Below are 17,423 nucleotides of genomic sequence, written 5' to 3' on the forward strand. Positions count from 1 at the left end.
TATTTGATGATGTTGTCGGACGACTTTGAGTACACGATCGCCAAGCAGGAATTTAGTGCGGACGAAATTGATGCATTTCTTTCGTTTCACCATCAGCCTCAGTGACTACTGCTTGCTCTCTTGTAAAATGACATTGGTCGTCGGGTGCCGCTTCAGATTAGCGACTGCCTGTGGTGCGAGGAATACTTCACTCAGCTAGTATGAAATAACGGTATGTTGTTGCCTTTTGAATTACAGAAGGCGTGTAAGACTTTGTCACAGCATGCGAATATTGGTAAAGTGGAAATTCGGTCACCGGATATTGCCATACCATGGCAATGATCATGTCTCCACCTGCTCTTCTTCTAATCCAACCCGATAAATAATCGAAAACAACAACAGTCACTAGATGTAACGTGGCATTTTCATTCACATGTGAAAGGCAATGACTAAACATGAAAATACCATGGTAAAATAGAGCAAACTGAGGGGTTGGAAGTAGCACAGAGAAGTGATGCAATCGACAGTTCATTTGAAGCTGAAAATACGACGGTAAAATACGGCAAACTGATGGGTTGAAAGTGGCATATGCAAGTGAATTGTAAGCCATGTTCCGAAGACTGAACTGTGCATTTCTCAAAATAAGTACATGAGAAATTCACGCATTAGATTCACGCACAAGATGCGAATACTGCTGCTTACTGGGATTTTCTCACAAAATGCATTCGATTCCTGATGCATTTTACAGTTGACGCTTGTTCCAATTTCATTGAATTTGGAAGATGGGCGATCAACCTTCCCAAATGCCTGAAAATTCGTACAGTTACTGCACTGTCCATTGACCTGGAACGCAATTACCGACATTATCCTAAAATAGTCGGAGACAGATCGTATGCGAACACAGGCCACAAGACTGACTGCCACTAATGCACCTCAAATAGTGAACTGACTTCGCTGCCTCAAGTACTTTGTTCTTTCACACTTTATTATACCAAATTTGTCCTGGCTCGACCCGTTCTTTTCGGACAGAGCACAAGAATCCCTTGAGGATGCTCGCGGGTTTTAGACGAAATTCAGAGAACACTATCAAGCAGTGTTCCTTCCCATGAGCGCCCTGCCGAATTCAACCCGATAGGTGCAACATTGTGCTTTACTTACTGCTGCAAAACATAGGGTGCCATTGACGCCTCTGTTCAAATGGGAATTTCCTTAGTGTGGCCAATTACTGCAGTTATCATAGAAATGACACTCAATGTCTCCTCAAATAATAAATCAGCGAATTTAATATTAGCATCTGAAAAACTGAATCTCTTAATGACAAGAATTACCCGCATATTATGTTTGTTGCCGATCATCGTGATATATCATTTCCACGACAATGAAAACGAGGCACCTGTGAAGCTGAACATTCACAAAAATGGGCCCAAATGTCTTTCAACTGTGTAGTTCAGCAGCAGATCTGAAATGAAGAAGGCTTCGTGTCATACAACATTCTGAACATATGAAAGGAGAATTATGCCCCTTTGTTTACGTAATGAACTCAACCAGAAGCAATGCGCGGTACTGACCTATTATTCCTGATCCATACCTCACTACGTCGCGAAAATTCTATGAACCGATATCTCTACTAGCAAGTAGTCTGACTTTTGATTATTTTCGGCAATGGGGAAAATAATTGTGCAGTGTTGTGTACCACACACTTAGGTCCAAAGACTATGGAAGATGATCGGAATCTAACTTTTTTATGAATGGCTTCAGATGGTCGTATACACAGTCAAAATAACAACACAAGGAATCAATTGATACTTCGCGCATTATTTTGAGTGAATCCGTCTAAATTTCGATCATTCATAAAGTCCATCTGTTTATTAGAGAATATACACTCATTTGCAAACTAATTTGGTTTTCCGAGAGACTCACGTGGAACCCAGCTGAGTCTCTCGTTTGTGCTATTTGTAGGCAACTGAATGTGCTGCACCACGCCACCTCACATTTCAGTCGCTACGATATACGAGATATCGCGATACACGTATATCTTTGAAAGGTATTTCCTGATGGGCCCCGCCCCGAAAAGGCGGAAGCCGGTTGTGTCTTTACCAGATATGTATCGTGCATTTTGGTAATCTTCAGACGCGCAAGATATTTTCAGCTGCAAAGAAACTGTTCAACATCGATGAGGTTGTCGGTCGAATACACAAAATTGATGAATTGTCTTACGGTCCTCCATCAAACGCAGTGTCTACTCATGGCTCTCCTATAAATTGACACTCGTCGTCCGGGCCCGCTTCAGATTACCAGCTTGTAGTGGAGTCATGAGTTAGCATAAAATAACAGGAAGCGTGTGAAATTTTGTCACAGGATAAGCTACTGAGTTTCGCGAATATTCTGTCATCGGATATTGCCGTACCTTGGCAAACATAAGGTCTTTACCCACACTGCTTAAGATCCGACCGAATAAATAAACAGAAACAAGAATTGAATTCTGATGTTCGCCAGATAGAACGTAGCGTTTCCATTTACATGTGAAAGGCAATGGCAGAATGCACTCGACAGTTCATTTAAAGCTGAAAATACAATGGTAAAATACGGCAAATTGAAGGTTGGAATGTGGCATATGGAAGTGAATTATAAGGCATGTATCCAAGGCTGAACGATGCGTTGGTTGAAATGAGTACACGAGAAAGTCACGGATTGCGGAAAACAAATATGTTTGTTTGTTTGAGGTTAAAGTAAAACATGTCACACGAAATTATACGTGAGTGGAATGAGCAGCACTGAAGTGACGATTAGCATGATGAAATGAAATGTGGATGAGTTTGTAAATTTAAAGCGATTATTTCGGACTGATGAACTTCCGTATTCGAGGGGAAGGGTTAGCGAATAGCATTTTGTTTTGTGAACGAGGAAGTATGCACTGCTAACAAACTGAACCATACCACATTTGCTGCAACCAAAATGATCAGGTACAAGTTGAAAATGTGTGTCGAATATGTTGACGGCATAAGTAGTGAGGAGAAATTCTAAGTCAGCGAATAAAGTGATGTTTATTTGAATATATACGGGTTCATAATTCAAAGTGTTCAGTTTGAAAATACCGAAATATCAATGGCACAGAGAACCGTGGATGAACGTGGCACTCAGTAAATCCCAATATATGATGCTTCTAACATTTGATGTTAAAAGATTGGTTTGCAAGATATAAACTAAAAACAAATCACGGAAATGATATTTCTATTTCAATATAAGGTGTTTTAGGTAGGATTTTTATTGAATTGTTTCATGAAATTTGTTATTTCATAGTGTCAAATAGGCAAATTTAGAATTTTCAGACAGATAATCTGCCTAGGTAACATACGCTTCCCTCCGAACATCGGTGAGTTGACTAAACTCCCGAGCAAGTAGCCGCCTACTTCGACGATTCTTCCACATTAATTTGAAGTACCCTTACGACGATTCTGGTATCGCTCGAATCCGACGATCCATTACTTTCGTTCCAGTGTTCTTGGAACTAAATATTACATGGATACGCACAGATGATTTTCCCCATCAAGGTGGAATGTGTCGGCTTCCCTCACACTCTGCACAATTTCTGTCCATGAATGATGCTCGCAGGCTGCATTCGTACAGTTTAAATCCCGCAGCTAATGCATTGTTCTGGGCACCTAAAATTGTCACCTGAGGGAGCCGAATGCGGCTCTCAGCTATTTCTCAAAACGGCAACATCACTTCGGCCTCTGTCGTAGGCGCCAGTCCACGTTCAACGAGCTTGCTTGTTTAACCCCACAAAGCAGATGGAGTCATCGACGCTGGAACAGTTGTCTGGAGCATGCAAAATTAAATTAAGATTCGCTAACCACTGACATGGACATTATCTCAAGTTGTGGAGTGCGTCCAGTGCATGCGAAATGGTAAATGTCTTGTGCCTAGATTGACCAAGTATTTTCTTTCGAGCAAAGTTTGAGCTGTTGGACAATTTTGATATGCGCGAATTTGCGTGAAGACTCGATACGCTTCTGCTCCGTAAGGCCTCCGTAGATTGTATGAGGGAACGTCTTTCCGGAATGTTCGTAAACCCAGTTTGTTGCTTATTCCACTTGTTGGGAGAACGAGTAAAAACTCAACATTTTGGAGATAATCCAAAGGCCATTGTGAGAATCAGTACCTCGTAAATGGAACCATCAATCTTATTCGCGCCATTTTACCTGGGAGATCAAGTAGTGAATCCCTCCAGGAAAACCCCAACTGTGGTGGAATTTGATTACCTTGGACGTCACGGGGCGAACATGCGATACTCTAAGAGGAACGTCGCAATTGTCGTAATTGTCACATCGCTTCGGTTCGGAGGCGAACGGATTCAACCCTTTTACTTTATGGGATAAAACGTATCCCCCATGTTATCCAGTGACGTTATTGAGCACACTCCAATGAATAGAACTGACCAAACTTATGTTTAGCAGCGCGCCACATAGCATTTCCAAAATAGTAGCCCTTGAACCCGGTCTGCAACTAAACATTCCTTTATCTGTACTTATGAAGATCTGTGTCGTAGGACACATTTTACCCAAGTTTGATGCGTGAAAGTGTACCACAACGTACCACAACGTACCACAACATTTCAAAGAGTAGAACCGAGTTCTATGGTTGTCATCCACATGCTCAGTCTACGTCCCTTTCCCACCATACATGCAATTCTGCGCGGAGCAAACTTGGAATCAGAAGATGAGATAGAATCATTCAGAACCTACGTAACGTAATTAAGTCGAAATCAAATCGAATCAAACAAAATCACATCGCACACAGTGGATAGTACATCGATCCTTAGGACAGAGCGATCCGTGCCATCCAAAATCCCACAAATATTCGGGGTTATAAATTACATACGAAATTCGCCAGTGAATGACCCCATGTTCTTTCTCAAGCGACAGTTTCATGTTTTGCCAGCCAGCCACTTTCGGTGAACCATGCCATTTACGCAACAACGTGCATAATATTGGGGCTTAGCAATATGTAGACGAAGCCAGAATAGGTTCAGCAGCATACCAACAACCTGACGGTGATGGGCATACTCCGGTGAGACCACGTACCCAAGATCGCATACACAGCCGAATACGTGAACTGTAGCAATGCTTTCAGGCGGTGAAGCGCCGGGTTCTTGTTCTTCCATGTCTCGGAACATTTTCTAGTTAGATATTTCTGAGGTTCTGTTGTCGACAAAATGTCAAATATATTTAGTTTTTGTAGTTTTCTCTGGTCTGATATTTTCGAAATGTTCATAAAATGATGAATAGTGTGTATTTAGCGTTCGTCATGATAAACAATGAATGTTTTGGAACGAAAATACACAGATTATGCTGTAATTAAAATTTGACATTATTTTTGTATTTTCCACTGTTTTTCGCTCAATTCACGCCCGTTAATTTGATCCTTCTCTTGGCTATCTCTACCGCTCATGTCTAGTTTGACCGGAATTAAGATTTTATTCTGCGGTATTAATTCCGCTCTTCGGATCCAAGCAACATTGTTCAGATGCCTGATTTGTTGCAAGAATGAGCCGCATTCAATGAATGGTTTCATCCTAAAATGGTGGCAAAATTGTGGCGAATTTTGCATGATATTGTCTGAGGTGCAAAAATATCACACATTATCCAGTCATTCAACATTCTCCCCTTTCATTGAATCTGCATTAGAGACTGGTGATGTGAACAATTCTCGAATAAAATTTTGTTACCTTATATACAGACGGAAAACTCCCTCAGGATGTAATTCAACGGAAGTTGTTAGAGGATCATTGTCGTCCAGTGAAATACGGTATACTCTGTTTCCACATCCGAGTTCGTGAAAATCTACACATAATCCAATCCAAGTTACGACAACTGAACATAATAGATAAATAAAAGTGGCGAACGAATGTCTAAACCTTACGGTGGAAAGACGAGTTGCAAGCGCGAAAGCGCAGCCTAACAAATATGAATTCACAATAAGCGTTCATATTGTTTGCATCTGAAGAATTCTCCATTAATATCGAGCAACGTGACCGCAAATCAGCGTATCCGAAAAGCTAACACGTTTTGTAAGTTAACCATATTTACGTGTGCACAAACGGAACACGACCGAGTTTCTTTAAAAACGGGTGCGATATCTGATAGGGATTCTCTTTCGTTGATGTGCGTTTGGGTGAGATTTGAGTATGGGGTACGTGAATTTCCATGCGAGTTTGAGGATGTCCCTTGTTTCATTTTGTAAATCAGTCACATTTTGGCTGTTTGCAAGGACAAAAGTTGTGGAATTGTACCACAAATGATGTGCACCAAATATGCCATATACGCAGTGGCCTGACTCTCCACTATTGTACTTGTGATATGGATGCTTCAGCTGAAGCATTTCAAATCCAACTGCCCGCATATAAAACCCTTTTCCAAGAAGTTTGCAAGGAGATTTGAGAGTGAAACTTACGTGATTAATGAAATAACCAGCTCAGGAATCATCACCCGGGTGGCTGGTCATTGAGTGTGACTAAGTGATATTGGCCCGGCTACTGGAGAATGAACGAGGTCCTGTCCAAGGACCACTTAATCACAGTGTTGAACAACCGCTATGGCCCAACGACTGAGGACCTCTTTTACCAACACGAGGTGGCGGATTCGAAATAGCTAATGGATTCTTTTGGGTTGCGCACTCCGGATGATTCTCAATCAGAATGAAATGGTTTTACCTGAATTCTCGATTAGTTCGCAAAGACTGAATGACGAAATTGGACGCCCATTTTACTACTTTGGCGGAAAATCAAATTTCGTATAACAAAATATTTTGTGGAAATTCTTCGAGGCTTCCTCTGACCTTCGTCAAAGAGCCAAAATCTCTCGGCATCAATTTCAACCTGTTATGTGCAGTGATGAATTGAGCGTGTCTCACTTAGAGTCCTGGTGATTCTATCATGATTATTGCTTGTGGTTTATTGTTGGACCTCAACTGCCTGTTTACGCGAATTCGATACCAAATGTTGCATCAACAAATTTTCAATAAGTAAACCCTGACGAAATGTAGACTATCAATTGATATGCAACGCACTTTTAGCACGTTAAATAAAAGGATGTGCGACCTCTGCACAGAACGAAGTCAATTTACGACATTGGTTCATAAAATTTCACAATTTGATTCCTACACATCGTGATTACTTTCGCCTGAGCCATCAATCATTAGAAATCCACTTAGATTCAGAGCTATTTTAAGTGTCGCCCATCCGGTATTCCCACATCCTTTATTCTGAAACTGGATGAATGGGCTTCATGATGGATTGTTCATCCTGTTGTTCCAACTTACAAAAAGTGAGCATCCCACATTTAGTTGAACATCTCAAATGACTGGAACATTCTACATTGAAACATGCTTTATCTTACCAGACAAATTTTTCTTCAAGTGAGGAAATTCATTTGTACTATGAAGAATATCGCGGTATTTGCATTTGGATTTGTCAGTCTCACATCGGCGTTTGACAAGGTAACTGTCTTTCGATGCCTTTAGCTCAACTGAGCAACCTACCCAGAGAAGACGACCAGATAGTCCCCAATTCGAACCAGTCATTGGCGAAGTTGCAGATAGCTTGTTGATGTAAGCCTTTGTTTACGTCGCTAAATGCACTTACTGTTTATGAAGTAGCGTTTTACACAAGCTAGGAGTGGATGCATAACAATCCCAGTTTTTGGTCGTTCATTAAATGTGCCACCAAGAACACATCAACAGCACTGAGAACTAGAATTGTCGTGGCCAAACCGCTTGGTGCACTATGTCGCCCGATCGGAATACTCCTGATTTGAACGGATGTGTGTAGTTGAAGAGGATCACATATTAATGCAAATCTCTTCATGTTGCTCACTTACCGCCTACAACTGACAGAATGATGATTTCCGAGTGCGTAAAATGCCTGATATTATTCAAATAATCGAAAAAAATTAGTTGCAATTTTGAGCACACTGCGGTCGAACATGCAGTCAAAATTCGATAATCATCAGAAATGATTTCGAATTCCGACGGAGGCCTGGGTACTCCCCAATCACAGTGCAAGTCGTGTAACTAAGCGCGTCACGCCCGTCGCATAGATGTCCCAAGTGGATATTCCTACCGGCCGAATTCTGTCCCCAACCAAGCAGCTCTTCTGGAATCAGGTTCTCTAGAAATGCAGACCATCTGAAATAAACTGAATAATTCTACTGCGCATAGCGGAATGCCTTGCACCCGTTATGTGTAGAGTGCTGCTTCAATGTTACGTGCAATCAATCCAACCCAACACTCATGCTTACGGTTGAACCCAACGGTTCAGCCATCTGCTCACTAACCTCGCGTCAGCTTGATTTTCAAGGCCACTTTGTTCTATGCTGATTTGTCCAACTTCATGAATCAAACTCGATTTGATGGCTATCAGCCATGCTTTGGAAATTTAGTGTGTATAAATTTCCATTCAACTGAGTCAAGTTGTTGAGTATCGTCTTCCGAGGGAGGATCGCATCAGAGGACAAACCAACGAATAATTACTCAGATAGATATGGCCGTGTCGTGCTGGGGTAACGAAGATCGAACCCGCAATCACCACGTAAATCCTGTTGACGGTTTCGGATGTCAACCAATAGGTTCCACCTCACCTGAACCATCGTTTCATTAGCTCCTGGTCGACCCTGATGACACATTGGAAAGGTACATGTAGATAATACCAAATCTCTCTATTTGGTGCTTGCAAACGGCTCGTTTATCACAGAACAGGAGAACGATGAATAAGTGGAGCGGGCCATTCAGCATACTAGGCATGATTATTACACCTGGCAAGTGCTCAGCATTTCCGCTCTTTTTCAGCACTTCTGCAAAGCCCTCGAGGTTTATCGAGCTTAGTTTGTCGGGATTCTCATGAAATTTTCTTGTTTGGTTTACACATTTCTCTCCAATAAATAGATGACCACATGCTCTGCGGCGTCAAACACAAAAGTGAATAACTCACATTGGTTATATAAACCCCCTAGGAACCTCGTTTCTGATAAGAGATCTGAAGACTTTATCGGTACGACTCTTCTTTGCCGTTTCGGTACCTCATGTACTTCGTTTTTCACAGATTATTATATCAAATTTGTCCTGACCACATTGGCCCCTTACGATGTGAGCGCAAGGAACCTTTCAGACGTTTCCCGATTTTAAACTAAATTCAGACAATACTCGCTCACTTCACTAATGCAGTGTTTTTCCCCAACAACGGCTTGTCCAGATTAACTAGGCAGATGCAACATCGTGCTTTGCTTACCGCAGCAAAGTGTAAGGTGCCATTGACACCTCTCCTCAAGTGTATATCACCTTAGTGTTGCAAATTGCTACACTTATCATAGGAATGGCACTCAATGCCTCCACAAGCAACAAATCAACGAATTTAATAGTGTTGGCGTCTCAAAAACTGCATCTCCCATCGACGTGAGTTACCGACACATTGTCCTTGTCGTCGACCATGGCGATACTCATTTTTCGTCTCCCGTTTATAGCTCCCGGAAAATTCCCGTTGTTTGAAATGTACTACCTTATGAGCCCCAAAAAGGACGAAGGCGGTTGTGGGCTGTCGATGGATTTCCTTCTCTGTATCTTTACGAGGTATGTATCGTGCATTATTGGATAATCTTCAGACGCGCAAAAGAGTTTTATTCGGAGTAAGAGAATAAAACCAGCCGCGAAGAAACTGTTCGACAACGATGATGTTGTCGGACGACTTTGGGTACACGATCGCCAAGGAGGAATTCAGTGCACACGAAGATGACGAATTTTCTTCCGGTTTTCTGACTTTCGTCCTCCGGTGCCGATTCAGATTGTCGAATTGTATTGGATGCGGGAATAATCTAATCACGTAGTATAACATTACGGTATGTTGTTGCTTTTCGAATAACATGAGGCGTGTAATGGGTTGTCACGTCATGCTCATATTGGTAAAGTAAAAATTCTGATTGTATTGGGGAATAATCTAATCACGTAGTATAACATTACGGTATGTTGTTGCTTTTCGAATAACATGAGGCGTGTAATGGGTTGTCACGTCACGCTCATATTGGTAAAGTAAAAATTCTGGCATCGGAAGTTGCCATACCATGGCAAAGATCATATCTTCAAACACATGTCTTTCAATCCAACCCGATAATGATCGAACTCAACAACACTCACTAGATGGAACATGGCGTTTCCATTTACATATGAAAGGCAATGACAGGATGCACTCGACAGTGCTTTTACAACTGAAAATACCATGGTAAAATACGGCAAATTGAAGGTTGGAAAGTGGCATATGGAAGTGAATCGAAAGTCATATACCGAAGACTGAACGATGCGTTGGTTGAAATGAGTATATGAGAAATTCACGGATTGTGGGAAACAAATGTTTGTTTGTTTGAAGTTAAACTAAAACATGTCACACAAGGTCCAACGTGGGTGGAATGAGCAGCATTGAATTGAAGATTAGCATGAAGATATAGAAAGAGGACGAGTTTGTAAATTCAGAACGAATATCTCGGATTGATGAATTTCCGTTTTCGAGAGGATCGGTTAACGAATCGCGTTTTGTTTGGTGAACATGGGAGCATGCACTGCAAACAAACTGAAGCTTACCACATTCGAAATACTCAAGTGGAAGTCTGAATTGTGAGTGTCAAACAAACTGACGGTATAATCAATGGAGAGAAATTCTAAGTCAGGTAATGAAAGGTTTGGACTGAAAATACCGAAATATCAATGTCACAGAAAACCCAGGACAAACCTGCTGAATCAGGAAATGCTAACATTTGATGTTAACAAAACAGCGGTTAACTAAAGAGCAAACTTTCCAAGCGATGCTTCTTTTTCGAATAACGTCGCCCCTACTAATCAACAGGTTAACGTTGTAAATATTAGGGAAAATACTATGCCTTGGTATATTATGCTCCCGGCAGAATATTGGTAAGGTGACTAAAACTGTCAGCAATTACCAGCCTGCATACGGGCATTCGTGAACATCATTCTAGATTTCCTCTGAGAAGCGTTATTCCTTCCGGAGATTTTGGGATTCCTTGAATCCGACAGTCGATAATGAAATGCTTTCGGAGGACTCGAGCTTCGTCCTAATTAGATGTCATCTGCAATGCATATCCTCGGTGTCTTGAATACACGAGACAAACTTAGTTCAATTACTTCGCCGGCGTGCGCAAGATGCATCTGAATTTGTAAGTCCTGACTTTCGGCTCATAAGTTCCTATGCTCCAGGTAAGCATACAGTTGGTGGCGGTCATCGATTTGGAATGTGTCGGGTGCCCACATATCCCGCATAATTTCTGCACAATATTCAAACTTAGATGATACATCCGTACACTGTAAGTCCCGGAACTTATGTACTATTATGAACAACTCAAAATGTAACTTGAGGTGGTCAATCAAGGCCTCCAGTTATTTTTCAAGAATGCGACATCACTCCAGGCACAACGTCAGAGCTAGTCCTCGTTCACCGAGTGGACGTGCGACATTCAAAGGGAAACGTCGCAATTTCTGTAATGGTCGCATGGTTTCTGTTTGAAAGTGGACAGATTCAACCCTTTTACTTTACTGGAAACAACGTATCTCTCATCTTGTATAATGACGCTATTGAACACATTTGAATTAAAAGAACTAGCCAGCCTCATGTTTGGCTGAGCACCAGATAGGGTCTCTACTATTGCGCTTGTTGAACACGATCTTGAACAAGTAAAGAAGGCTAATATATTGATTGGAATAATCTAGTGGCCGATTCTTGGCTCACGTGATTCTACGATCAACCTGGAAATGTGCGTCGAATTAACCTCAAATAAAATCAACCACACCAAACTCTTGCAGAATCCACCTACGGGTGAACGAAAATGGAGACCGTGAATTTCTGCCGGAATCATTATTAGGTTTTCATTACTCAAATCTGGAATTAGTACATCCACGCCAATTGAATATTCAAACAAAAATGGCATGATAAACATTGACATTTTGGGAAGTCCGTCACGCTAATTGAAACGTAGAGAGGCAGAAGATGCTAAATATTGAATACATGCGATGGAAATGAAGTCTAAAAACAACTGGTGTATAAATTGACCAAGAAGCATAAACATCGATAATTTTGATAACCCTACTGTTCGATTTTCGCTTGATTCGAGGTAAAATCTCACTTGGTCTGCTCTGGTATCCGTCTGGGTTCGTTACTCAAATATTTCTGAATGCGATAGTAAAGTGACATAACGAAAGAGAAGTGATTTTCTGTGGTAGAATCGCAGGTCGGATGATTTGTGACATTCATCGTTGGAACTCATTGTTGTACGGCAGCGAAGCCTCAGTGATGAACACTGATGTCATGCTATCGATGACGGTGAGTATGAAGAGGTTGGAAGATGGCATCGCCTTTTCCTCGTAATTAATTCCTAACAGGGGAGAATTGTAAGCTGTTCCATCTGATCTTTCTCCTGAATAGGATATCAAAGTATCAAAATATGGAGTTAAGTTCATTAGTTGATCTGGTTTTCTGTCCACTAAATGCGACGAATCTTATACATGCATGTAATGTGTCAATATAATGCAATCAAACCGTATTACGACATATGCTATGGTGAGCACAACGAAAAATGCCACTCAAGAGTGACAGGCTGATGACGGGTAGCTGCAGCAGTGTGCTACTAGAAAATAATATTTTGCAATAAATGCCTGGATTTACTTGTTCATGACAGTTTTGTTAAAGGGCATTCCATTGTTGTCATGCTGGAAAACCCTCCATTTGACAGCCAGCGGAAGGTTTTGTTCATCTTGGGTCTCAACACGAAGGCGCTTTTTCAGTGATTCCATCAACAGTGTGTTTCACTTGAAGCCAGATATCACGGAACCTGACGTACGCACTCATGTGTGAACAATCTTGCAGCCTCACCCGGAACTCGGCCCAGTCCATCATGATTCAAATGAAACTTGGGGACACGAGTGGCATATAGTTTTGGAATACTCGTGCGCGCACTGGATTTTTGAGCCTCAAACAGGTCTAACTCAGTTGTTCACCAGTGAAATGTTTACGATAATCCTGGAATTAGATTCATTTGTGAAAATGTGCTGCGCTATTTCAACTGTCAAATATCAGCTGAAAAACAGCTGATCGAACAAACCAAGGACCATGCGCGCCACCTGAACTACCAGCATTATCCCGAAACCACATTCGCTTGCTGTCAGATAATTTCGTCCAACGTGCAAGGTTATACTCAGTTTTCACAGCTCAGCGCGAGAAAATCTAAGAATAATCCGATTTAAGTTACCTGAACATAACAGATGAATTCGGATAGCGAAATCATGTCCGAAAAACGAGTTGCCAGCGTGAAAATGCAATGTAGCACATACAGATTCACAAGAAGCGTGCATATTGTTTGAACGTGAAGATATCCTCAATGATCTCGACAAGCGTAACCGTATATCAGTGTACCCGAATAGCTAACACATTTTGTAAGTTACCGATATTTGCGTGTGCACAAACGGAACCCGACCGAGATTTTTTATAATCGGGTGCGATATCTGCTAGGCATTCTGCCTCGTAATTTTGTGAAAATGTGAGATTGGGTATGTGAAATTCCTTGGGAGTTTTGGGATGTCCCTTGTTTCATTTTGTAAATCAGTCACATTGTGGCTGTTTGCAAGGACAAAACTTGTGGTAGCTTACCACACATGATGTGCGCCAAATATGCCATATACGCAGCGGTCTGTCCACCTGTTAAACCCAATTGTAAGGATTCTGTAACGGCTTAATCAAATTCCACTAGGTCAAATTAAATCTTGGAAAAGTTTAAAGGAGAATCGAATAACGCATTGATTATGGTTCGAAACGAACGAGTGGGAAATTTTGAGTTGGTACTTGATGTTGAGGATGCAACTTAGTCCATTGTGTAGGACAAAGCTCATTTGTGTCTCCGAGCACGAACGACAATTTGCTCTAATGAGGGTAGTTTGTACAAAGTTTCCTCTGCATCATACACTGAATTATGTTTGCGACTTTACCACCGTGCACAACATTGCCACAAGTGTTCGTTTATGACAATGAAGACAGATAATCCTCTGATGTACTGAACACGTCTGCTTTGAATTCGGAAACCAGGTTGTATGGAATACAACATCGGTCTGATAGTGGTTGACCCTTTCGAACAATCATCTGCAAACGTCTGTTTGGCACAATTAAAAACATTCATTCTCGAAAATTCCGATTGGTGCCAGGTAACAAGCCGAACAATTAATCCGCCCATGATCACCGAGACAAATAAGCCACAAGTGCGGGTTACTCTCGGTTCACACATTATTAGTCAGTACGCATGCAACCGCAATCAACCAATCACCGAGAGAGCAAATGGGAGCTTGTGCTGCCGTCTATCAAAACAGTCGTTTTGCTTTTTATGTCAACTGACTATTCGACCGACCGATGGCCCGCAACCTGACTGCATGTATTAGTGCACTGTTATGGTGGCCATTAATACAATTACACAAGTATTCATCTTGACATGCATGTCAAGACCGAACCGTTTGGATTTTCTTAGATTTTTGCAAGTCCCGAAATGCTGATGATTTCCCCATAAAATTTAGGCATGAACTAATGACAGGACGAACAGCACTCCGCAACTTCCAAATCGCCGGCACCATTTTAACCAGATTTAATTACCTTATGCGGGGAATGAAAGTCGCGTGTTGAGTGGAACCTTCATCCCATGATTCATCACTCGAGGGGCAAGTTAATGGTGTGACTAAGCGATGTTGACCCAGTTAATGGAGGATACACGAGGAAGTCGTCCACCCCTAATGGAGTCTTGTGGGATGCGCACTCATGATGATTCTCAATCAGGATGAAACGGTTGTGCAAAGCCTCTCGGCTCTCCAGCGCATACTAGATGAGGAATAAGGAGGCCCATTTTACTAGTTCTCCGCATATGTCGCACTTCATATTACGGAAAATTCTGTCAATAATATTCGGGGATTTCCTCAATTAAGGTAATCTAATAGTCTCTGAACATCCGTTCCAAGCTGTTGTGTGAGCGCGTCTCACACAGAGTTCTGATGATTCTATCATGATTAATGCTTATGGTTTATACTTGGACCCCAACTACCTGTTTACGCAAATTCAATACTCTATGTTACCTCAGCAAATTTTGAATAAGTAAATGGTGACGAAATCTAGGCTTTCAATTCGCGTGCCATATAACTTTAGTCCACTAAATAAAAGGATGCGCGACCTCTGCACAGAACGAAGTCGATCTAAGTCCCTGGTGAATAAAATTCCACGATTTGATTCCTGCATATCGTGATCACTTTCGCCTGGGCCATCAATCATTAGAAATGCTCTTAGATTGAGAGCTTTGGTCATTCATTCAATGTATCACCAAGAACGCATCAACAGCACTGAGAACAAGATTTGTTGTGGCCGAAGCGCTTGGGGGCACTCTGTCGCCCGATCGCACTAGTTCTGATTTGACAGAGAATCAAATGACAACTTTGGGAAGAGAATACTTAAGCTGATGAAGAAAGTAACTTCGGGAGGAAATATCGTAAGATAGATCCCACGCCCGACAGAAGAATTGAGGAACACTTCCTACTGTAGCTAACAGCTACATTGCGTAAATGTTATTCCATTTACTGGCATACTATTTGGATAGTGTGACGTCTGGAAACCACAAATTGTATCCAAAAGGAAACATCATGCGGATCAGAGGACCTCTATACTATGAGCGCAAGTGACCAAAATTGGAGCATATCGCATGTTGGAAAAACGGAGAATATGTTCGGCCAATGAACTCAAAATTCTGATTGCGCCGATGCCGAGTTATATGATATTTTGTTCCAACACTCTTCCCAACGATGGCCGTGCTATTTATGTTCCCACCGAGAAGTCACCAGGGCTTAAACACCCTATCCTGGCGTCCCATCTACTGGACGAGTGCGCAATCATAGCGGAGAATCATCTGCAGCACAAGGTTATTGTTTGGAGAACGACCGAGGTTTCAATTCACCTTTTGGTTTCCTCAACAGTGGAAGATGTCCTAAGAGATCATAGGTTCACTGAAACCAGAAACCATAGGCCAACTATCCCATTCTCTACCGCAATGCGGGAGCATTCTCTGGGCGACCAAATTGAACATTGGAAAAGAATCACTATAGCAATGTTTGCTACATCACTATATCCTGTCGTTGAAGTACTTATTAGTAGTAAAGGACTGTTGAGTGTTAACAGAGTGATACCCAAGCATGAATTACATCTAGTCCGTCATTCCCATATCTTAACCAAAAACTAATCAGGAATTTAGGGTTCCTGAAATGCAGAAATATCTATTTGAGTTTTAGTGAGATTGCATTGGATGCTCAAGAGTAGAATGCGTGCGACTTCGAGTCAACACACTAGGGCGTCAAGGGACGACATATATTCCAATATATAGCATATGTTGAATCTTGATCCATCACAGAATAGGGACAGAGAACAGAGGTAAGTAGAAACCTTCCATTTCACCTAAGCTAAAGACTCAAAAGTCAGCAGGTTCCGTACCAAGAATGGAGAATGTCCAACCCGGATAGCATCGCGACTTGCAGATCCCCAAGATTTTCTTTAAGTCTCAAGATAACTCTTGAAAAGCACCCTTAAAATCACCAAATTTTCTCGCCTATCACTTCATGATGACTATGTGATATAGTATTTGACAGTACTAACCGTTTCCCTACCTGCCATTGCTCACATTTTCCTGAACCTATTTTCTCCAACTGTGCAGTGCAAACAAACTAGGTGCGTTTGGCACAACGCGGTCAGCAGTCGATTATTTTATGCAACCCGGCAGACGTCAAAAACCGGTGTTGTCAAAAACTTTCCAAAGTGGGTGGTGACCCAGCCAACTCCCACACGGCTAGGAACGTTGATGTAATAGCGAAAACAGATCCCGAGAACACATGTTAACTTGACACTGATTTCACTGGGCTAAAATTTAGGAACAACTCATGGTGGATTTTTAAGCTCTTTACCACATGGGTTGGCTAGATAGCGGCAAACTTTCCCACATTTATTGACGCCATTTATCTGGACTTTTCGACGGGTCAGTCTCAACAGTGTTTTCCAAATACATGGGCAACTGAACCTGCTCACAGATATGGAACTGTCAACTCCTTACAATTGCTGGAAACCCATCTGTTAGTCAATAGTTTGAAAATGCATGCGTCCTAGTGTTCAGCATCAGCTTCCGAAAGCAGGAATTTTCAGTATCAACCTGAAACACCTAAAAATCCAGATGTGGTGAGATCTGACTTAAAAGCTGGCGGACTAGATATGAATAACCAATGGCCAACGGACAAAGGCCTCGAGCATTTCAGTATAGCACAAATTATCTGGCGCGGATCTTTCACATTGAACGGTCATATTTTGAAAACGACAAAAGACCTCCTCAGCG

At 41.7% G+C, this 17,423-nt stretch overlaps 1 protein-coding gene across 1 annotated transcript in view; it reads left to right on the forward strand.

Annotated features, from left to right (window-relative positions):
* Window positions 1-17,423, forward strand: part of T265_14981 (hypothetical protein) — a gene marked incomplete at both ends in the record, with an annotated part of 121,956 nt that overhangs the window by 87,603 nt on the left and 16,930 nt on the right. Inside the window, one exon of the mRNA XM_009176065.1 lies at window positions 9,495-9,600. Within this exon, the coding sequence (XP_009174329.1) occupies window positions 9,495-9,600 (106 nt within the window). The remainder of the gene's footprint in view (window positions 1-9,494; window positions 9,601-17,423) is intronic.

This window comes from Opisthorchis viverrini, assembly GCF_000715545.1.
Source record: "Opisthorchis viverrini unplaced genomic scaffold opera_v5_313, whole genome shotgun sequence".
Classification (NCBI taxonomy): Eukaryota; Metazoa; Platyhelminthes; class Trematoda; order Opisthorchiida; family Opisthorchiidae; genus Opisthorchis; species Opisthorchis viverrini.